The sequence below is a fragment of the Hippocampus comes genome, unplaced genomic scaffold (genome assembly GCF_001891065.2).
Source record: "Hippocampus comes isolate QL1 unplaced genomic scaffold, H_comes_QL1_v1.1 scaffold157, whole genome shotgun sequence".
Lineage (NCBI taxonomy): Eukaryota > Metazoa > Chordata > Actinopteri > Syngnathiformes > Syngnathidae > Hippocampus > Hippocampus comes.
In genome coordinates, this window is record NW_017805149.1 from 340665 (window position 1) to 363513 (window position 22849).

At 41.8% G+C, this 22849-nt stretch overlaps 2 protein-coding genes and 1 long non-coding RNA gene across 5 annotated transcripts; 1 reads left to right on the top strand and 2 right to left on the bottom strand.

The window, feature by feature from the left end:
* The first annotated feature begins 4 nt into the window (after positions 1 to 4).
* Positions 5 to 7933, top strand: LOC109514715 (protein cordon-bleu-like). The gene is made up of 4 exons (XM_019868037.1): positions 5 to 138; positions 6061 to 6219; positions 6472 to 6837; positions 7865 to 7933. Exons 1-4 carry the CDS (start codon positions 22 to 24, stop codon positions 7931 to 7933), a joined length of 711 nt encoding a protein of 236 aa, XP_019723596.1. The 5' UTR covers positions 5 to 21.
* On the bottom strand, positions 1479 to 5741 carry LOC109514754 (uncharacterized). The gene is made up of 3 exons (XR_002168046.1): positions 5493 to 5741; positions 5260 to 5335; positions 1479 to 1501 (listed from the first exon to the last, which is right to left on the bottom strand). It is a non-coding gene; the product is annotated as an uncharacterized LOC109514754 (long non-coding RNA).
* A 786-nt stretch (positions 7934 to 8719) lies between the features above and the next one.
* On the bottom strand, positions 8720 to 17707 carry LOC109514759 (rho guanine nucleotide exchange factor 7). 3 transcript variants are annotated; one of them, XM_019868125.1, is made up of 11 exons: positions 16879 to 17707; positions 15028 to 15484; positions 13268 to 13385; positions 12121 to 12267; positions 11529 to 11615; positions 11368 to 11455; positions 10477 to 10613; positions 10235 to 10381; positions 9716 to 9802; positions 9371 to 9441; positions 8720 to 9294 (listed from the first exon to the last, which is right to left on the bottom strand). In XM_019868125.1, the coding sequence occupies exons 2-10, from the start codon at positions 15120 to 15122 to the stop codon at positions 9385 to 9387; spliced, it is 963 nt and encodes a 320-aa protein (XP_019723684.1). In that variant the 5' UTR covers positions 15123 to 15484; positions 16879 to 17707; the 3' UTR covers positions 8720 to 9294; positions 9371 to 9384. The 3 variants fall into 3 exon arrangements, with proteins under 3 accessions (XP_019723684.1, XP_019723683.1, XP_019723682.1); XM_019868124.1 differs by lacking the exon at positions 16879 to 17707 and having other exon boundaries at positions 9371 to 9446; positions 15028 to 15249; positions 15333 to 15465; XM_019868123.1 differs by lacking the exon at positions 16879 to 17707 and having other exon boundaries at positions 9371 to 9446; positions 15028 to 15465.
* Positions 17708 to 22849: the final 5142 nt, after the last annotated feature.

The following is a 22849-nucleotide window of genomic DNA, read 5'->3' on the forward strand; positions in this document are numbered from 1 at the left end:
GGTTCGACTTGAGCACAATGGATGTGCAATGGTGGCATTACACGAAACCTTCGAGGACGTCAACAACGCACCCGCGAGGACGACAAGTCCACCTGCTGTCAGATGGAAGAAAAACACATACCGACGATAATATCAACGGTATCTTCCCTTGTCATTTTTAATACATTCAATTTATCGAAGGTTATTTGCACATTTTCATCTGATAAGGGCTATCATGCTGTGTATAATCACGGAGGACATTTAAAAAAAAATCAAAATACAGTTGAAGTCTACTCGCTTTGCCTTAGGAAATGTTGCCACCTGTTGGCAAGCTCTTCATATTGCGTCATGGAGCTGCTGTCAATGTCCCCCCCCCGCGTGTCCACCAGTCACAATGTTCCCTTGGATGTGTTCAGTACATCCATTAAGAGTTGAAAACCGCACCCAGTCTTACACTGTGTGTAAAGTACACGTCCAGGTATTGGTGTTGGAAAAAAGAAAGAACTGATTTAACTTCTCTTCTGAATTCGAAGAGGATACATACTTCCTTTGGTGTTTCTGCAACCCACCAGGAGTCACCACAGAGAGAGGAAGGAAGAAAGAAAGTAAAAAGAGTAGACACGAGGGTCCTAGTCGTATAGATTCAACGAAAGCAAAATTGTTTGAGAAAATAAATACAATAAACAAATATATACAAATCGCCAACAGGGCGACTGTGCTTTACTCCTGCTTGATGGCTTTTTTTTGTCAGATCTTATCTTGTCACAGTATTTCATTTTAAACTGATGTTAGCCGCGCAGGGTGTGACCCAACGGGACAAAACTGCTGAGGAGAAAATCTGAAGTCGTCAGGTGCCCTCGAATAGACGCATAGTAGCACAGCCCTGTTGTAATTTAAAGAACACTGTGGAATCTTGCAAGTGTTTATTGAACAAAATTATATCACACTTGTCCACTGAAGTCATCACAGCCAGCTTCCCCAATTGAGTTCAGCGGTTTCGGGAGATCACCAAGCTTAAGATTATTGTCAATCTAGCCAATATTTGATTTATTTATGATCATTTTTAAAACCTCAAAAACTAAAACAGCCCAAATGAAAAATTAACTGAACACAAACAAACGACAGCCTACATATTTCCCCCGAGAATTTTCAGTGGGGTGGTTGGCCAATTTGACATAGGTTACGTTGACACACTCAAGTGGGATTTATTCTCTTCATGGACTATCACTCACTAAAAAAACGATTTGCTTTACCACCTTAAACAAACACTGCCATGCAACAATTTTTTAAGTGACTGTAATACATTCGCAATAAGTCACAGACGGTGTCGCGGTTCACTCGCCTGACTTGTGTGCGGGCAGCTCGGTATCGGTTCCCACTCGCTGACCGTGTGGATGTGGGTGTGAATGGTTGTTCGCCCCTCTCGGTGCCCTGCGACTGACTAGCAACCAGTTCAGGGTGTAGTCGGCCTTCCGCCTGAAGTCACCTGGGACAGGCTCCAGCAACCCCACACCTTGCAATCCTGTATAGGATAAGCGGTGTTGAAAATAGAAAGATGGATGGATATTACCACTGTGTAACTGCTCGATGGCTTGGTTTTGGCGTGTTTAATAATATGAAGTTTTCAATGTGGCCTTTTGCACCAATCGATTTTTCTGTATGTGACCGTTTGAGGAACAAGTATAGACACCGCTGATAACATGCTTTAAAAACAGTCGTTGTTATTCCTGTATCTTCCTGGATTTTTCTTTTGTTTTTCTTTTTTCAGCACCGCTTGGCTTACTGTTCCTGTTCTCCCTGTTCCTATTTTCTATTTGCCACTTCCCTTCCTTACCAGGTAGCACTGCAATTAATGCACTTTTTGTGAGGTTTTTTTTTTTTAGCTTACTGTATAATTTGCTTTTAAAAAATATATTAATTATAGTATATGCATTTCCAAAAAACTGATATTTTCGACCAGCTACACAAATCCCAAAAAACAATTCCTGACCAAAATATTTCCAAATGCATTTGTGTTCCAATGCCATGCGTAAACAAAGTCCGAGAACCTAATGACAAATGGACTGCATTTACTGCATTGAGGCCAATGTCTGTACTTTGGCAGTATTTTTGTTTGTTTTGGGAATGAAAATGAAAAAAAAAGAATATGAGCCAGGGCTATTTGAGTTTTGATTTCCAAGTGGTTACATGGAAACAACTTGTGACTGACTGCCTCCACTGTGTTTCCTTTCCTTTCCCAAACACATTAGCCTTTCTGTGTCTTTGGCAAAGGTTAATTTTATCCTTGTAAGCTATGTATCAGGCAATACATAAGTCAGTCAAATGTTCCAGTACTTTTTCCTCTCAAGAAAAATGGGTGGGTTTGTACAAAAAGCCCGAAGTATCACCACCTTAGTGGCACTTCTAAATTTTAGATCTGTATAAATGTACCTGGACATATAAGCTGAAATTTGATCTTGATTCATTTTAAATGCCTTTCATTTTCCTTTTTTTTTTTTCAATAGATAATTGGCCTCACTGTTCCAATACTTTTGGAGAGGAGCGTTCACTATTAGTGCTGCAGTATGAAGTTGAATACACAGAACTAATTGGCAGCAAGCTGTGACAAGCTACATTATTCATTAGAAGCGATGTAACAAATTGGGCCTCCTTTGGCTTCTGCAACGTTGTTCTGCTTAAAGGAAGGATCTTTTCAACTCAATCCGGATTTGTCGAAAGATAAAAAATAAGTGGGGTCGTTTGATTTGTTGCAATTTAGCGTTCTTGAAGCAGGAGTTTAACTGTGGGCGATACATACCATATCCATTTTGACAGAGGTGGTCAAAGATCAGTTTGCCAGGTACATGACTTTGCCTCAGTGGAATTTTCACAAGATGGCTCAAGAAGATGCGCCCCATACCAAATTTACATTTGCAACAAAAACAGGTTTCGATATTTGATTTCATTCTATAGTACAGTATTGTATGGTATAATAGTTGTAAAAAATTAAACTGAGATCAACTGTCGTGATTCTAAGTTCATGGTAATATTAAAATAATGTACCTTTCTACATGATGATAAAATGACAATGTATGTCATTTTCTAAAGACGAGATTTATTTAGGTAATTGTGCCCCCTGCTGTTATATTTGAGAATTGCATTGAGTGGCATGAAGTGGTTAATGTTCATTAAGAGTTACATCAGTTTGAGGTGAAACGGTATGTGACCATGACTAATGTGTGTTTTATGTTGTGCCGCTTGTGAAACAAACATTCACAGTAAATCCCTTATGGGTGTGAAAATTCGGACAATTTATTTTGTGAATGGCGGGTTCATTAGAACGCAACTTTAGCGAGGGTTCACTGAAACGGTTAATTGTTTAAAAGGCAAAGAAACACCTAATAACAATCAAATGTACCGTTCATAAATCGTGCCAGGTTGCCAATGGCTTCCCATCCTATGCTGCGGAGCCTTGAAACACTCTCCCCACAGTCATGCGCTCAGACATGCTAAAGAGTGAGGCGTGCAATCCTGTATAGGATAAGCGGTGTTGAAAATAGAAAGATGGATGGATATTACCACTGTGTAACTGCTCGATGGCTTGGTTTTGGCGTGTTTAATAATATGAAGTTTTCAATGTGGCCTTTTGCACCAATCGATTTTTCTGTATGTGACCGTTTGAGGAACAAGTATAGACACCGCTGATAACATGCTTTAAAAACAGTCGTTGTTATTCCTGTATCTTCCTGGATTTTTCTTTTGTTTTTCTTTTTTCAGCACCGCTTGGCTTACTGTTCCTGTTCTCCCTGTTCCTATTTTCTATTTGCCACTTCCCTTCCTTACCAGGTAGCACTGCAATTAATGCACTTTTTGTGAGGTTTTTTTTTTTTAGCTTACTGTATAATTTGCTTTTAAAAAATATATTAATTATAGTATATGCATTTCCAAAAAACTGATATTTTCGACCAGCTACACAAATCCCAAAAAACAATTCCTGACCAAAATATTTCCAAATGCATTTGTGTTCCAATGCCATGCGTAAACAAAGTCCGAGAACCTAATGACAAATGGACTGCATTTACTGCATTGAGGCCAATGTCTGTACTTTGGCAGTATTTTTGTTTGTTTTGGGAATGAAAATGAAAAAAAAAGAATATGAGCCAGGGCTATTTGAGTTTTGATTTCCAAGTGGTTACATGGAAACAACTTGTGACTGACTGCCTCCACTGTGTTTCCTTTCCTTTCCCAAACACATTAGCCTTTCTGTGTCTTTGGCAAAGGTTAATTTTATCCTTGTAAGCTATGTATCAGGCAATACATAAGTCAGTCAAATGTTCCAGTACTTTTTCCTCTCAAGAAAAATGGGTGGGTTTGTACAAAAAGCCCGAAGTATCACCACCTTAGTGGCACTTCTAAATTTTAGATCTGTATAAATGTACCTGGACATATAAGCTGAAATTTGATCTTGATTCATTTTAAATGCCTTTCATTTTCCTTTTTTTTTTTCAATAGATAATTGGCCTCACTGTTCCAATACTTTTGGAGAGGAGCGTTCACTATTAGTGCTGCAGTATGAAGTTGAATACACAGAACTAATTGGCAGCAAGCTGTGACAAGCTACATTATTCATTAGAAGCGATGTAACAAATTGGGCCTCCTTTGGCTTCTGCAACGTTGTTCTGCTTAAAGGAAGGATCTTTTCAACTCAATCCGGATTTGTCGAAAGATAAAAAATAAGTGGGGTCGTTTGATTTGTTGCAATTTAGCGTTCTTGAAGCAGGAGTTTAACTGTGGGCGATACATACCATATCCATTTTGACAGAGGTGGTCAAAGATCAGTTTGCCAGGTACATGACTTTGCCTCAGTGGAATTTTCACAAGATGGCTCAAGAAGATGCGCCCCATACCAAATTTACATTTGCAACAAAAACAGGTTTCGATATTTGATTTCATTCTATAGTACAGTATTGTATGGTATAATAGTTGTAAAAAATTAAACTGAGATCAACTGTCGTGATTCTAAGTTCATGGTAATATTAAAATAATGTACCTTTCTACATGATGATAAAATGACAATGTATGTCATTTTCTAAAGACGAGATTTATTTAGGTAATTGTGCCCCCTGCTGTTATATTTGAGAATTGCATTGAGTGGCATGAAGTGGTTAATGTTCATTAAGAGTTACATCAGTTTGAGGTGAAACGGTATGTGACCATGACTAATGTGTGTTTTATGTTGTTGAGATGCACGTAGTTCTGTTGTACCTTGTGTAATTGTATATTTTTCTCATAACTTTTCACTCAAAAATGGCGCTCAGCAGCGATGGACGTGTGGACAATGAAGACTGTTGGACATTGATCGACGCGTCAAGTCTTTCTAAACGAGGAAGAAAACTTTTAGGAGCAGTTACACTGATTTACTTCGCGGATTTCGCCTATCGCGGGTTCATTTTAGAACGCAACTTTAGCGAGGGTTCACTGAAACGGTTAATTGTTTAAAAGGCAAAGAAACCAATAATAACAATCAAATGTACCGTTCATAAATCGTGCCAGGTTGCCAATGGCTTCCCATCCTATGCTGCGGAGCCTTGAAACACTCTCCCCACAGTCATGCGCTCAGACATGCTAAAGAGTGAGGCGTGGTTTCAGATTGATAGCAAACAGGGATTACCCGAGATACACCCCTTGTGCTTGCCCATTTTTCTCATTTCATTTTATACACGTGGACGTTTTACTTGAAAAAAAAACGAGACGGACCAATGGATTAAAAGGCTGCTCATTGATACAGGTCAGACACCGAGTACACTTGACGAAATATGGAGATGTATTTAATGCAGGGATTCTACATTGGACAGACAGTCATTTAAAGGGCACTAATCCTCCTTCGGAGGAAGTGTAATCTGATTTGGAATTGAGATTTACTGCATTGCTAAACTGGCATGTTGGAATGAATTTTCCACACTATCCCCGTGGTAGACGATATTCACTTCCGTTCGGATAATTAGCTGTGCATTTCATTGTGATGAATGGGTTTCTTAGAATAAGAATAAGGATTTTTATTTTTTGTTATATTTGGTTCTTTAACATTTCTTTTCTCTCTAGGATAGCGGTGATGGGCTAAAAGTAGTAGAAAGTTTTTTTCAAGACAACCATCTGAACCTGACCGACTTTACTGAAGAATATTTGACTCCAAATGTTTTGACGGATGCACTGAAACCTGGCGGGATGGAGAACAAAATCAAGAGGCCTTATGTGCCCGAGGTGAACTTTTTGCGTTAATACAATCATCTTACTGAGTTAAATAACTGCATAGACATTTTTTTCCATGTGTTTTTTTTTTTTTCGTTTGCGTTACCCTCCATGGTTTTTGCCTTATTGCCACTGAATCTTTGGAACAGACCTTTATCTTTTGGCCATTGAACAATTACACTGCAGCCCAAATAATTTCAATGTCAAAGAGGAGATTCAGTCATACACCAGATTTCTCACACTTTTACCGAATGTGCTTTGCAGGCCACCGTACGCCTATTGATCAATTACAACAAGAGCCAGAAGACTGTGCTGAGAGTGAACCCCCAGTTGCCCCTTGAGCTGCTCCTTCCGTTGGTGTGCGACAAGTGCGACTTGAGACTTGAGACAACTGTCCTTCTGAGGGACCGTCAGTCCAAAGAGTCGCTGGACATTGCCAAGACTTTAAATGAGCATGGACTAAGGGAGGTGTTTGCTCAGGACACCGCTGACAAAAATCCCTTGCTCAATCGTTATCAGGCCTGTACACATGAAGTAGGTAAGCCAGAAGAGACTTCTAAAGAATGCATTCGGGACACAAGTCTGGGTCTTTTTGTTGCGGACTTCATATGGTTGGACAGAAATGACGATGTGGGTTTTTTTTTTTTGCAGAGATCAACTGCATCGGACGTAAGAAGGGCCAAGAGGAATGCCCCGCCTCCTCCCTGTGGCAATAAACTACCAGAAGTGCAATCAGACATCGCCGCTGAAGGTAACATGACATCCGGTGTTGGGAGTTCACATTTTAGCAATCGTGATATCATGTCGTATGTTTGGGCGGATGGATAATATGAAGAATCCAATTCAACTGCTTGACTTATATTAGTCTCGCAATGGAGAAATTCCCAATTCACTGCAGCAAAGTTATGAATGGAAGAAGTAGAACAACAAAATATAGGAGCTGATGGAAAGGCAGCCACTCACGCGGCGCCATCTTGAAGTCAAAATAACAAAAATAACACAACACAACACATAGGACACAGACAGTCGTGCAATCATCGTAGGACTCTTAAGTACTTAAGTACCGTATTTTCCACACTAAAAGGCGCACTGGATTATGAGGTGCACCTTCAACGAATGGCCTATTTTGTAATTTTTTTCATACATTGGGCATTATAAGACGCAATCTACAATGCATCCACTAGATGGAGCTACGCTCAAGGAAACACCAACAAGAGCGATCACATTTCAGTGAAATGTATTTAATAAAGCAGCGACACAGTTCACTTAACTAACAGCAAGTTACAACATTGACTCCTTAACGTTGAACTCTCTTGCCGCTGCTCTATATCCGTGTTCAACTGCGAAACCGATTGCCTTAAGTTTGAACTCTTGGTTGTCAGCATGTCTCTAGCAAGGAGCCATGTTGGGGTCGAAATATTCCCATAATGACCATACACAAGGCGCATAGGATTTTATGGCGCGCTGTGAGCTTTTAAGGAAATGAAAGGCTTTTAGTGCGGAAAATACGGTAGTGTAATTCACAAATATTTGTTTGTCTATTACATAAAACCCATTTTGATATATATATATATATAACTGTTAAATTAGCTACTCATGACCATTTACTAAATAGAGATTTCCTGTATGTTGTTTTTGTTTTTTTTCCTTTCTTCAGATTGAGCTGAAAAGAATTGAACATAAAGCCGGTGTATTTGTGACTGACAAATATCATTCCTGGAGCTGACAGCATGTGGCGATCGGCAGCGAATGGCATCTCTCATCATTCTTGATCTCTTGCTAGCATCAAAATGATACTAGTAAGAGATCAAGAACAATCCGCAACGAAGGAGCGTTGCTTTGTCCGTCACCACGCCACCTCCAATGGATTTGTCTCTTCAGTGACGAAGACCCACCCCGCGGAACCCCCTTTGCCTGTCGACAAACAGGTTTTGTCGCTTGCACTGAAAATACAGGGGAGGAAAGTGGAAGTACTCATTTCAGACTTTGGATGCTCAGGTTCTCAAATATTGCAACCTGTAATAGTCCTCACCAATGCCCAGTCTCTCTGCTGCTTAAAATAAAGCTAAATAGCATTTAGCATATTGTGTTGCCTATTTGGCATCCATTGCAGCCCTCTCATTATGGAGCAGGAACCTTCATTAGGTTTGTTCTGGGAGTTCAGATGAGGTAATGTTGTTGGATCTCTGTCAACCATGGGCTTGGGAAGACTACTTTGTGCTTCACGGCTATAAACTTGACTTAACCATGACTGAAACATGCTCTTAATTTCATGCCATATGGCTTGCATTTGACTGATGCCCAAAGAAATTGTTTTAAGCGCTGTCTTTAACTACATGTGGAACATAGCTCAGTCATTTTATGCATTCATTCTAATTTATGTCAATTTGTTTTAACATACAGTAATCTGATCACAAATACCGTGTTTGGCGGGATGCGACTATATTTTAAATATTTGTATATATAAATATTTGTGCGTCCTCAAGCAATTTTAAAGTATGACAAAAATGAACCCATTTTACAACATGTATTGGGTAACAAAAACAACAAAAAAATGTGAACAAACCATTCAAAACATTCTTCCAACCATGATCACCTTTTTGTGACACATCCATCGGTGCACAACGTACACATTTTATTTGAGCTACACTCAGTCAAAGCGAAACTAATCTGCATTCAAATATCTCCCTTGATATGATATGGGTCAGTTGTGATGCCCTCTTGCGACCCCCGGGCACCTTTGGCACGAGTGTTGGTGCAGTGGGACGCCGTCTGGCGACAGTGGAAGGGGGAAATGTTTGTCTTATGAATGCGGTTGCATTTTACATGTTGACAGATGAGCTGAGCGCAAATGCTATTAGCCCTCATTTGATCGTACCAAAGAGTAGTAACGCGTCAATTTCAACTATTGAGTTTTCCGGGTGAAACCTGAGATGAAGACGAGGACTGCCGAGTGTTGAACCAAGTATCACTATGAGCATTTTATGTTGAGAATACGCGTCAGTCACGCCTGCTGCAAGTGAAAAATCCAGTTCTGATAATCTTCCAGGCAGGTGCACGAGACGTGCAGGGTCTCCACCAGCTCTCCTGAAACAAAACAGTCATATTGAATACGGCACATGCACCTTTGTGCGTTTAACAAACGATCCTAACGTTTACACACCTTGCAGCTCAAACTCAAGTCGTCCGGGCAGAGCTGATTTCTCGGTCGCTCTGACACCTCGACGAGGCAGCCTGCCCTTTTTTTGGGGCGGGGGGGATAACAGCATGTATTAATATTTATAAATATTATTGTGATTGCACTGAAAATATCAACACCCATTATTCAACTAAAACGAAACAAAAGTTCCAGACTGGCATTTATCTGAGTGTATTTTGCATCTATATACTTTTGAGAACGTCTGCTTACATGACACGTTTACTCCTACTCGGACCGATATTTCGGAAACAGGTCCTCGGACGGAGTCTGACTCGGTCATCGCGAACGGCAGCTTGTCTTTGACAATACCTGGTATGTGATATTGAGTTGCTTATTGTCCACCGACAGCAGCAGGATGTCTTGAGGGAAGAGAATCATGAGTCTTTCTTGGAGGCCCTGGAACAACAAAAGGCAGTTTCAATAAAACATGTCTCGCAAAGTCATAGCTGATGTCCTAAGTAGAGTGGTGCCTTGAAGTTCCAACATTAACATCTGAACTGAAAGGGCTGCGCAAAATAAATCAGTTGAGGACTCCAAGGTTTTCGGGCGTGGCTAATGGAGGCATGTACTGTTGTACAAATCTGTCTTTTACTGCTTCACACCGTATGGAGTTCTGTCTCTTTGTCGTATTTTTACGTTTTCGGTAGGCAGGACAAAAAAAAAAATTTTGTACAATTGTAAAATTACTAAAGTCGATCAAATTAAAGTTAGATCATCATCACTGAAAGAATCGCAGTTGACCGCAAAAGTGCTGCGATCATGCTGTTGAGGTCATCCAAGTCAGCTGTTTGTCCTCACATTACAGGCCAGATTATGATGAGACAGTACCTGTCTGTGTGTGTTGATGATATGGACCACCGAGACGTATCCTGGCGGGCCCATGTGTTGTATAGGCGAACCCTCCCACTCCCATATAGGAGCGTGCAGCAAGTATTTCTTCAGCTCCTCTCTTTTCCAGTGCTCATCGCAAGGCAGCTGCGGACGCAACACACAAAGTCAGTTTAGTATTTATGTGTCACGTACAGACATTTCACATTTGTGTAAGATGGTCACAAGTCGATCGTCATTACTAGATAAGAGAGAGCACAGTGGGAAGGACTCAATGGTTGAGTCCTTGACTTATGTCTGCGGTCTTTCATGTGTTTCATCCATGTGTGTAGCTCCGCAGCATTGGGGCATATGAAGATCTTCGGGTGCACCATTGAACCTGTACAACACAAGCAACAGCACACATTAATGTTCTACTTGAAGGGCCCTTTGCATACTTTTTGTGAATCACTGCAATATTAATGGCAACAACTACTGTAAATGTATTTTTGCAATGTACCGACAATTCAATAGAAATCGTTTTTTTTTTTCCTTGAACCAAGTCTTGTGTAAAGGCTTTTAGTAGTGCTAGATGTGTACATTTTGGGTGATTGGGTTATACAGTAATCCCTCGTTTATCGCGGTTAATGGGACCAAAACCACACGCGATAAATGAAAATCCGCTAAGTAGCGACCGATTAACATATAATTTTTTTTATAAGTCCGTAAACGGTCCGCGAGAAGCTGCGAAAGTCAACAAAACAACAGCGAGTCACATAGAGCAACATATACAGTATTGTACTCCATGTATATGATTTTTTTTTTTTTTTTTTATGAATGTTTGAAAAAATGCGATGCATTGAAGTCGCGATAAACGAACCGCGAAATAGCGAGGGATCACTGCATTTTTATTTACTACTGTCTAGTTTGTAAAGTTGTTAATAAAAATGAAGCTTTTGAGGTATCGTTTATGAAGCTAGCAAGTTTGGTTGCACAGTACCGTGATGGTGAGAACTTTTACATTTTTATAACCCGATGGTGTTAAATTTGTTTCATTCAAGTCAGCGAGGAAGCGGGCCAACTAAAGTCCTCCAACATTTACCAGAGACAAAGAAGACAATGAGGAATTGGTCTGGACTATATTGCACACTTACTGCTTATTTCAAACATGTGTGGTGACTGACAGCTGTCATTGTCCATCGGGATGATCTGAAAGGAAAGACCGGAGAGTGGAAGCATTCCCTGCGAAAAAAAATTAAAAAGTTAGCAAGTACATTTGCAACATATGTAAGGACAAAGGATAATCCTGCGGTACCTCATAAATGAAGTCTTGCTTTGTGTGATCCAAGGAAAGGAGCAGCAGGTGGAAAGAGAATAAAACCAGGAAATGCTCCCGCTTCTCCTGTGTGGGGGGGGAAAAATGAATGTTAGAAATAGGACAAAAGGAAGCGGAACACGACACAAATAGAAATAAAACGCACACGCTGGGATGAGTTGTCGCTTAAGCGTTAGGTCGGGTGATGATAGAGCTTTTGAAAGCTCTAGTTTTCCTTTGGAAACATTGCATATTATGCAGACGTGTCAAATCCAGGTCCACAAAGTAAACCGCTGCAAAAGTTTGGCTTTAGCCACAGGCGCTTCTACTCGACCGGTTGGTAAACTAGCCTGCCGGATGAATCGAAGTGCTAAAGCCAAACTGTGGTATGGTTAAAATGTTCTGGACGTGGATTTGACACTTCGGATATTTTGTTATGAAGGGGAAATGAGAAATGGCACCACTTGGCTCTCCTGACATGTTAAAAAGGCTTTTTAAAAAATAGAATAAAGCGTTCAGAATTGTGTAATTGCAACAAAAATAAACAATGCATCCTCATGGCCAACAGTTTTGAGTGTGCGGTATATTTCACCTTGGAATGTTTGCTGTGCAGACACATGAGGGAGGAGTGGATGATCTCTCCGTACATGTGAGCAGGTCGACCTTCCCAACCTCTGATTGGCTGCTGGGAGAAGATCCTCCGGTGCAGCTCCTCTCTGCTCTTGCCCCACAGCACCCCCTACAGACACAAACACGGAATCACACCACAAATCTTTTGGGGTCTTATTCTGGCCACGTTGCAGTTTTGAGAGGAGTCAGCATGACCACCTGTGTTTGGGAACTTGGGTGGCTTTTCTCAGTGGCCGGCCAATTTTCACGATAGGTTAATTGAAGAGCAAACTTTAAATTGTCCTGCGGTGTGACTGAAGGTGAGTCTGAATGGTCAGCTTGGATGGGGGCCAACTCACCTGGGACTCAGAGGGCAGGCTGCTGGACAAGCTGTTAGAAAATGGAGCGGTGGCTGTTTTTTTTTTGTTTTGTTTTGTTTTTTAACTGAAAGGAACACCTCATAATCTAAAATGCCAAACAAACGTGACTTAAGTTTCTGTTTAAGTATTCCTGGCTAGTTTAAAAGAAAGGATAATTAAATTACAATCAAAAAAAAAAAACAAATTCAGTCGTCTGCAGCTAGAATTGCTGCACAAGAAGGGATGTCAAATCGATATCAATTAATCGGAGGTTTTACTTGGCCCAAAGGTAAGGTTGGGAGGAGTCATTGGCCCAGTATGTTTTTTTGAAACACATACCTCCATATGGAGGTATGCACTTCAAAAAAAAAAAAAAATAAAATAAAGAGAATAAATAAAAAAAAACAACAAAATAAAAATTACATGACATAAACTGTATTACAAATAATTTTATGGGCCCCAATCTAGTGACTCCAGTTTGAGAACGTTAGCATTAGAGAACTATCTACGGTGACTAATTATTAAAGATACCATTTCTTTTTCTTTTTTACCGCTACTATTTCTTTTATTATTTTGACTTTAATATAAACTTGCTTTCTACAAATGTTACTATTGTAATTATGTATAGACGTGCAGTGAATTGCTACACTCATTTTCAATTTTAGTCCAAGTATTTCAATGACTTTTTCACTTCCTGTCAACTTTGAATCACAAAGGAGCGCATGGAAAAAGTCTTTGTCACTGCAAGCACACCGACGCACGCACACGTACAGGATGATTGCGACGTTGCTCCATTTGCTGCACTGAAGTGCTGCATGATGGCGGCTGCTTGTCGTCTCTGCTGCTCCTCACCGACAGTTGAAGCCTGCTCTCTCCCAAACTCCACACGCTAACAACAACAACAACAACAACAACATTTAGACCTGTGAACAAGCGCACTCAATGCGGACAGCACTCATTGGGGAGACTTGGGGGGGGGGGTTGCCAATGGGTCAGTCTTGCGCGCTTAAAACACGACAACTGACGGTCGTGAACCTCCTGCCGACAGACATAATCAGATTATTACCAGACTAGACAGAGAGACACGCACACACATACAAAACGTGCACCTTTAACCCTGCTGAAACGAAACCGCGTCCCGATTCTATACCACGACGAGAGTCTGAATCTCAGCTCAACGGCACAATGGTAGCTAGCTTGAATTTGGTGATGACAACCACTCAGAAATAAAGGAAAATGTCAAATGCTGAATAAATCCCGCCTCGATCTCGATCCCCCTCAAATGCTCATTCTCAGGCCCCTTTTGCCCCCCCCCCTCCACAAATTCAACCTGAAATCAGTTAAGTAGGTTTGACACAATCCCGCTAACAAATAAACTTGCAAACTGTAATTACAATTACTTCACAATCCACGTTGCAGGGAACAAATTGTCGACCGAGGTGGTTATATTCCTTCCTGTCATTAAAATTATTATTATTATTATTAAATGTACTTATTGTGGCCGATCATTGCATTTTTTAAATTTATTTTTATTCGATTCGATTTAGAATGTTTCATTCTCTTGAAGCCGTTCCACAATTGGGATCAAATGTCCGCACTGATGTTACACTGCTTCGTACATAAAATCTTAGGATGAGCTTCATGAGAAGTACAGGAGTGACAATGTGATAATTAAACACACACACACACACACACACACACACACACACACACACACACACACACACACACTCTCTTTTTTTTTTGGGGGGGACACACACACACACACACACACACACACACACACACACGGCCGCAGTTATAGATTAGCCCCCGGTAATCTTTTAGTCTTGGAATGAGCACGGATTTGTCCCCTCGTTGTCAGTTTTGTATTAGCGCCCTCCCTTGTGTTGCTGTAATCTCCTAATCACATGAGCGCTTCATCACTGAGCTCCCAAGTTGATGTTTCATAAATACGAGACAATGAGCTCACGTTCTGCCGATGGCTCCAAAGCGTTTGAATGTGAGTGGTTTGCCTCGCAAATAGTTGGAATGAATCTTTAGACTCGGAGTGGCCAAAGTCCAATGAACATGAAATACATTTTTGTGTGTTGGTCTAAATTTCATTTGCGATAAAGTAGCCAACACTTGATTTGTTTTAGTACCCGATGTCATCGAAAAAAAATGCTTTTGAAAAGAGAGCAAGTGTTTGGGGGTGTGGTTTTCGCCGTTTAAAAAAAAAAAAAATACAAAAAAACAATGGGGGGGGGGGGGGGGAGAGCCCTGGCCTGGTTCCTTCAATTCTTCTCTACGGCCCCTCGATGGAAGAAGTATGGAGACCCCTGATTTAGCTTCTACGTTAACGCTTACCACTTATACATCGGTTCACACGAGATGACGTTACAGAAGGAGGGCAAAGAAAACCCACCAAGGTTGACAGACACATCACTGAGGGGGGGGGGGACAGATGCTCACATCCTCCTGCAGAAAGTGACAGCCCATTCGGCACCGAACATTTCTTTTCATGTCTTGTTCAAGTGTACACATCTTACCCTAAATGGTCCCCAGAGAGTTCCAGGAGCTCGATCTCATCAGGACCCACCTCGTCCACGCCGGTGTGCCTCTGGGTCACACTGCAGCATCCCATCACAGACAAGGTTTTCGCTTCCTCTCTTTGCGCTCGGTCTGTCAGATCCGCCACGACGCCGTGAGCAGCATCTCCCCACTGTGTGTTTGCCACACTCCAACCAGGCGCAAACTAATACAAAAAGGGCCTAAAAGAGGATATTGGGCAAATGAACAGAGGAGGAGGGGCGAGCTGCTAATCTCGAGTTCCCTCTTTTTTTTTTTTTTCCACCAGTATGTACTGTTTCCATCCAGGCCGGTACGTCAATGGTGTTCAGGCGTCTGAAGAGGAATTGAAGAATGAAGAAAAAAACGGTGAAGCACAGTGTGGTTGTTTGTTCCTTCCTGTCAGCTGCCTCACATTTCGGTTTCTGACACGAGTGCCTGTCTCAAAAAAAAAAAAAAAAACTCTTGATGCATTCAACCTTCCTTGGAGGCAATGGCTTGTGGCGGATTGTTGTGTTTCCATGCTTCTTCAAATTCTGATTTCCAAATGGGATTAATGCAAGATGAGTCAGCAAGAAAGCTGAGATGGTTAGAATTGCAGCAACATTGCGGACAGACTTGGTCAGAACCATCCACGTTTGTCTGCACGCTTTTGTGTTTGTGTGAAATGACTCTCATCATGTGACCAGAAATATAAGCATTTACAGAAAATGACTATATCGATACAGTTTAGTGATGCATTCATCCGACTTTGCTGTAAGCAGCATGGATAGCCACCCGCTATACCCAGAGCAGGATGAGCAGCATAAAAAAAAAAAAAATTGGATGCCCTTGTGCATAAAAACAAGTCAAGTCAGCTTTTATTGCCAAATATGCTCGATGTGCAACATACAGCACAGATGAAATTTCTTCTTTCTCAACCACAATGCAACCACAGGAGAGAGAGAGGAGCCGCTGCGGGTACCCGCGCCGCCAAAAACAGAACAGTTAACATAAAATGACAAAATAACACAACATAACACATAAGACACAGACAGTCCTGCAATCTTAACCACTTTTTCTGTATCCACTTTGTTGTTTGAAGCAGTTCTAGATGAAAGAGGAGAGACTCAAAAGTGTCCTTTCACCGGTGGATCAGAGGCGCCATGCCGAAAATGTGCACATGTCTGCTACAAGCTAAGTTTGAAAGCAAACAAGAAGTTGTAGCATCCATTGACGAAAAAAGAGCTCACATTTCCTGTCCCATGTAAATCCGCTTCAATTCCAAGCGGCGACCCCCAGTTCCACATAGGCATCGGCGCTCTGCGCTGACGCTCCTTTCTTCTCATCGTCCGCTCCACAAGCCATCCATCCATCCAGCCGCAAGACTATACAACAGGCGGGGGACACCCTGAACCGGTTCCCAGCCAATCGCAGCGCACACAGAGATGAACAACCAGCCGCACTCACACGTAGGGACAATTGAGTGTGTTCAATCAGGCCGCCATGCATGTTTTTGGAATGTGGGACGAAACCGGAGTACCCGGAGAAAACCCACGCAAGCCCGGGGAGAACATGCAAACTCCACACAGGAAGGCCGCAGCTGGAATTGAACCTCTGCATTGTGAGGTCGACAGGCTAGCCACTGGACCACCGGGTCGCATTCTCCCCATCATGAATATCATTATTGTAAAACATAAGAAGATGTTACAGCCCGACAGAAATGAGCTCAACCAACCTTGCCTTCACCTCAATTAAGAGCACATTAAATCCGCATCATTCCCTGACTGCTAATTGGTCCCTGCGAGCCACTAAACAACAACAGCCGCACTCACTGTGAAGGCGCCCAGCACCCGGTCCCCCGGTACATCCATGGCGACCTGAAAACGGTCGTTAACGTAAGCGGTGAAGCTCTCCATGGACCACGCCCTCTCCTCCCTTATGTGGCTGTACAGCGGGTTCTTCTTCTGCATGGCCTGCCCTGCAGGTAGAGACAGCAGGGGGCGCACGTGCACACGTCATCACACCACTTTAGAGAGTAGCGGACTTGTTGATGCCTTTTTTTCTTTTTCATTTGGAGCTCACACTCAGAGGTTCTACCTGAGAAAGTATTGGAGTTGGGATCGTGGTGCGATTCTTACATTAGAGTGTAAATCTTGCCTTCACTTAGTCATTTTAATTGTGTTTGTACCTCGGCCCTGCCCTTTGCTTATTCATCGCTATGGCAACAGCATGTTCCTCAAGTGATTTTATCAGGGCCTTATGGGAGGTGAAGTGCATTATTTTTTTTTCCCACTGTACATGAAACCGCCACCTCGGCACCTGTTGTGTTAACATTGCCTCACAACGACGATTCGTTTTTTTTTTTTTTTTTTTTTTTTACTGTTTGATATTGGAGCCTGCTAACCAAACACAAAGCCTGTTCAACCAGTGTTGTGTGCGTGCATTCGAGGATAATAGATATATCGAATCCGTACCCTCCTACTGAGCAAAGAAAGCCTCTCGCTCTTCCTTCACATCCATACGGAAGGTTGTCGGAATAAACACCTTCCATTTTCGGCTTCCCGTGTAGCACGACAGAGTTAGCGGTTAGTGCGCCGTAACAACTGTTTTCAACCAACTTTGAGACTAAATCGCACATCAGAAGTACATTACAAGAAAGTATTTCAAAGTACAGCATAAAGTGTTTTTATGAATAAGGTATATTTCTAACTCTTACAAAAAAATAAAATAAAAATTGCAGAGTTGAAGGCGTCTTTCAAATGAATTAAAAGTGAAGTGGAAGGAGCTGCGTGGAAATTTGGTCTCACACCATTTGAGTTTGAAGTCCTTCCTGCGCTTGTTGCTTGTCCGCTTGCATCCTCTTCTCTCGCAGTAAGTGCTCACTCTGAAAGAGAGAGGAGCACCAGCACACTCAACCATACAGGGAAGACATGTCGGTCTTAATCGGGTTGTTCCGATTCTGAAAACAATTTTGGGGGGGGACAACAGATCCCATCGATGAATCAGTCACACGTTAGACTGGAACTCCTAAAGGCTGGAGCCTGAGCCTCAAGTCATCAATGCAGTAAATCCCCCTGCTATTCGCAGGAGATCGGGACCTCGCCCTGCTGTGAATAGGGACAAACTGTCTGATCTTGTGCCATCTAACAGCACAAAAAACACGACTAGGGAGTTTTTTTTTTCTCAGAGAATAGTTAAGCTTAGGCTCCAGCTGCTCCACACAACAGAAACAAAAAATATGTGAATTTGTGAATAGCGAACAACACATGGACACGGCTTCATTGTTCTGTCCACACCCACACCTGCGCAAACCACACACACACACGCACACAAAAAAAAAACTGCTCCAGAAAAAGCATAGACCATTAAAAACAAGATAAACACAGTACAAACAAATTAAAAAGGGAAAATAATTTCCCATGTTGGCCAGCAAAGTAATGTGCTGTAGAAGTCCAGCTAAGGTGCTGTCATATATATAAGAGTAGCCACCATTTTGCTGTTGAGAAATATAGGGCGGATTACCCTGTGGGATTGCCTATTGTCGCTCCCTGTCCATTAGTATGCAGCATTTCATATATTTGATGATGCTGACTGATATCGACAGTGTGTGGCGTCCGTTTCATTTTCTGTTCCCAGTGCACAAAGCAAGAGCCATCAAGTCATACTTAATTAAAGGCAAGTCTGCTGTGGAAGAACAAGCGTAGAAACCGCTCCACATTTTCGTCCACTTGAACTCACTGTACGTATGATAACCAGATTTTGGCATCCAAAGAAAACCCCACCAGCCGTTAAATTGCGCTGGGCATGAAAATAGCATTGGCATTAATCTAGCTGAGACAAAATTATGTCGTTGCTTCAAATACACTTGTGATGTCATGTTTAGTTTGACAGGAAACGTCAACGAGGAGTGGCATTGAACAGCTTGAATGACGCCTCTTTTTGGAGGAATTGTTCACTCTCTGCCAAACTTCTCCTCGTGAAGTGAGTTGATTTGGGTTCATTTGGGTTTATGGTCGTGATACATCCACTTGGCCTACTGGTCAGCGTCAACCCTTTCAACTGCTCTGCACGCTCTTCTTCCACCGTGTGCATTCAACCCTTCAGCCTGGCAGGGCCTGGACAACCACAGACACAATCATCTCATCTGCCACGCTGCCGCTCATCAAACCTCCCCCTACTCCACTCCGGTCTAGTCCACTCCACTCCGTTCCAATCCACTCCACCCATGTAAACAATCGGCAGATTGCCCTGTTGTGGGAGCCATGGCAACAGTTACCACTAGGACAGTCTTTCCACAGCAGAGTTTTGTATTGCAAAGCCACTTTGTGTTTCGATTCATCCAATATTAACTCCCTGGAGGCCTCCTCTGTTGTGTCAACGTGACGGTATTGTGTCTGAACACAAAGGGTCAAAGCTATTGTTACGACTTTTTTTTTTTCTACAAGCAGCAATGCGTCAGCCATGATCGATGTTGTTTTTGTTTTGTTTTGTTTTACACCAAGTACCACCGCCAAAACAAATACTTGGAGCAGCTCTCCCTGCAGCACCATAACTACCAACATCAAAATACAATGCAGCAGCGTAGGCCAATGAGTTCATCATGAACGTAGTAGTAGTCATAATAGTATGAGGAGGATGATGATGATGATGATGATTTTGCAACAAATGTAATTTCAAACAAAAAGCATCGTGCTTGACTCGAGCGTCTCTGGGATATGAATTATTGCCAGTGTTGTGAACACACAACAAAGAAACGTGAAAAATCTACAGTACAGACACGAAAACTCAAACAGGTATTTAACTTCTATCCATGACAATCAGCATCATAAACAATCGGTCAGCTGTTTGGTAAAGAGTTGCGTCAACTGGGTGGAACTGAATGCGGAGTCATTCTGGATTGAAGCCATTGAAGGGAAATGGATTGCAGTGCTGCGGTAAAACCAACAGAGGCGCTGTTGGACCATCTCAACTAGTTTGAGACCAAAGAAGAATATTTTATTCTTTTTTTCAAAATTTATATTGCTGAAATTATTTACAAATTTGGTAAATAAAGTTTTTTTTTTAAATGTCAACATAAAAATGTCACTTGGAAAAAAAATACACAAAATAACAATATGGAAACGTAAAGAATTATGACGTACTTAATGCGTGTTTGCCTCAAACCATCTCTTAATTTGAATGGTGATCTAGTGGTGAAGTGCACATGCAGAAAATTAAATTGCATGATGAAAGAAGACTTCCCGTTCAAAAACATCGGTCTCTGTCTCCGCGCCCTTTTGGCTAGTATTTCATTTATCGCCACCCCACAATTATTCTAAAGACAGCCACAAAGCTGTGATTAGATCTTGAAAACTTGCCATAACAACCATTATTTCCATGACAATTAGGACACGTTCATCATAATGTCTCGGGCAAATCCGGCACCAGGAATGCAGTTGTTGAATCCCTTCATCACCTTGTGTCTCACACGGGATCTTGACAGAAATATCCATCCATTTTGCAATCCGCTTTATCCTGACAGGAGTCACCGGAGCCTATCTCAGCTGTCTTCGGGCAGTAGGTGGGGGACACCCTGAACCAGTTGCCAGCCAATCGCAGGGCACACAGAGACGAACAACCATCCACGCTCACACTCACACCTACGGGACAATTTTGAGTGCTCCATCAACCTGCCATGCATGTTTTTGGAATGTTGGAGGAAACCGCAGTACCCGGAGAAAACCCACGCAGGCCCGGGGAGAACATGCAAACTCCACACAGGAAGGCCGCAGCCGGGATCAAACCACACAATGAGCAATGTTTTTCACTTCTAATATAAGCTCGATGTAATTTAATAAAAGTGGGAAATGATTTGACGTGAAGCAACATGTATTTTTTTTTCATGGGCCAATTCATCAAAACAGATACATTATATGACTAAAAGTAAGATTTCAATTTTACTTTTTTTCCTTTATTTATTTTTTGTTTTACTGAAGGAGTTGAATCAGTACTTCTACTCTCTAGTTTTACACAAGTATCTGTACTTCTACTCAGTCACAGTGCGAGTACAGTTGCCACCTCTGGAAACCAAAAATATTCCAATGTGGTAAGCCGGGAGAGGCTCGGCCCTTGAAGTGGGCCTCCCCGCATCGGCCATCAGCCACACCTTGCTAAAGAGCCGCCATCTGATAGAGACGCTGTTAAAGGCTGCTGCAGGTGGACAAAGAGAGCAGGCTTGTTTTACAACCGCGTCCACCTTGTGCTCTGCCATCTGCCAGTTTTGTGGGTGTGTTTGTATGTGTACACAAAGCCCGTCGCCACAAGCGGGCCTTCGAGGGCCGTGCCCGGCGACCAAGGTGGTGGTGCTCCCATTTGAGGCATGCAGTTCTAAAAATAAACATTATTATTTGATTAGATTTCTTTTTTTACGACAGCATCTGTTTTTGTGTTCTTAAAATACGAATGTTGAGTTGCTTATCACTAAGACAAAATCTGAAGGAGAGTGGTGTGATTTTTGATTGATTGAAGTGTGATCTGCGGTGACAGCCAATCACGGAATTGCTGAAAATGTTAGTTTCGCAGGCCTATGTGCGACGAACATGCCAAAGTTTGCGTGCGAGAATCCTGCACAGTTTTCAAACTGAAGTTTTCTATCTGTGTCACATTATGTAATGTGATGAGACAAAACATATACGTATTTGTAAATAACGAGAGCCAAGGGGACTTGATAGATTGGCTCTTGAAGCAGCACTCTAAATGTTAACATCCGTGTTAAAAAAAAAAAAAAGAAACGTACGTTGCTCAAAATGTCAGATAACTACAATCACGCTTCACCAAAATATATGTGGACATCTCTATTTATGCCCACATCAACCTCTGACAATATCGTCCCAATATTTTGTATTTTATGGACAAAGGGCTTCTCTCATGAATGGGATTGTGTGTTGAAATGTGTTGATTTTTCACTATTCATTGTTTCTAAAACCCACTATGTATTTCAATGATATGCACAAAAAAAAAGTTCTATCCCTTCAACGTAATTTTTAAAATGTAATTGTCGGTGAAGTGATCGCTAATTATATTGCATCCGGCGTTTCTCCCCTACGGAGGCTGCCATGTTTCGCCGCCATCTTTCTGCTACAGATACTCGAAGGAGACAAAATTCGACAACGTAGTTTTCAAATTATAACTACGGCACGTTTAACAAAGTCCATCCACTTACTACGTTAGTTGGGCTAATGCTAAAAGTCGTTTGGGATGACATTGTGCTTGCAACTCTGCTGATGTATTTAGTGATAGTTTCACGAAGTTCGGTCGCTCTGCTGCACCGTAGCGCCCCCTGCTACAAAACGCACAAATTTCAAGCAGAGCTCATTGCAATTTATTCGTTCACAACTACTTAGCGCTAAATTCTACAAACTTTACCTTTAAGTTGAACAAGCTTTGTCGTGAGTGCCTCTCTGGTGACGAAAACGCCGTCGTCATAACATCCGTAATATTTGGGCGATCATTATGATGTCTTCAGACTTGGCGACTACTGATTGCAATTTCCAGACATTCGGCGCCGTTTCATTTCCCACAATATACGTTTAGAATTTTCGACACGTCAGTACGGTAAGCGCGGAGGGACAGATTACATCAGTGCCATCAAATAAAGAGCCATTTCAACCGGTTTTAATAAAATAAACAACGGGAGACACAAACTGTTTAGCTATCTAAAATGACGACTGGTTTTCTTTTCCTTTTTTATTTTTTAACTTTGAATTTTTGCTGCACCAGGTTGGACCACGTGGCCGGTTCAAAGCTTACGTCAGCACGTAGTACTCCCAAGATGGTGTCCAT

Bases quoted from the DNA above. Each gene is read 5' to 3' on its own strand.
- LOC109514715 (XM_019868037.1), top strand. From the start codon at position 22: ATGTGCAATGGTGGCATTACACGAAACCTTCGAGGACGTCAACAACGC. The intron at 139-6,060 runs GTATCTTCCCTT...TTTTCTCTCTAG, and splicing joins TACCGACGATAATATCAACG to GATAGCGGTGATGGGCTAAA. The intron at 6,838-7,864 runs GTGGGTTTTTTT...TCCTTTCTTCAG, and splicing joins GGTTGGACAGAAATGACGAT to ATTGAGCTGAAAAGAATTGA.
- LOC109514759 (XM_019868124.1), bottom strand. From the start codon at position 15,122: ATGGGATGCTGCAGTGTGACCCAGAGGCACACCGGCGTGGACGAGGTG. The intron at 11,616-12,120 runs GTGAAATATACC...CCCCCCACACAG, and splicing joins TGCACAGCAAACATTCCAAG to GAGAAGCGGGAGCATTTCCT. The intron at 11,456-11,528 runs GTACCGCAGGAT...TTTTTTTCGCAG, and splicing joins AGCAAGACTTCATTTATGAG to GGAATGCTTCCACTCTCCGG.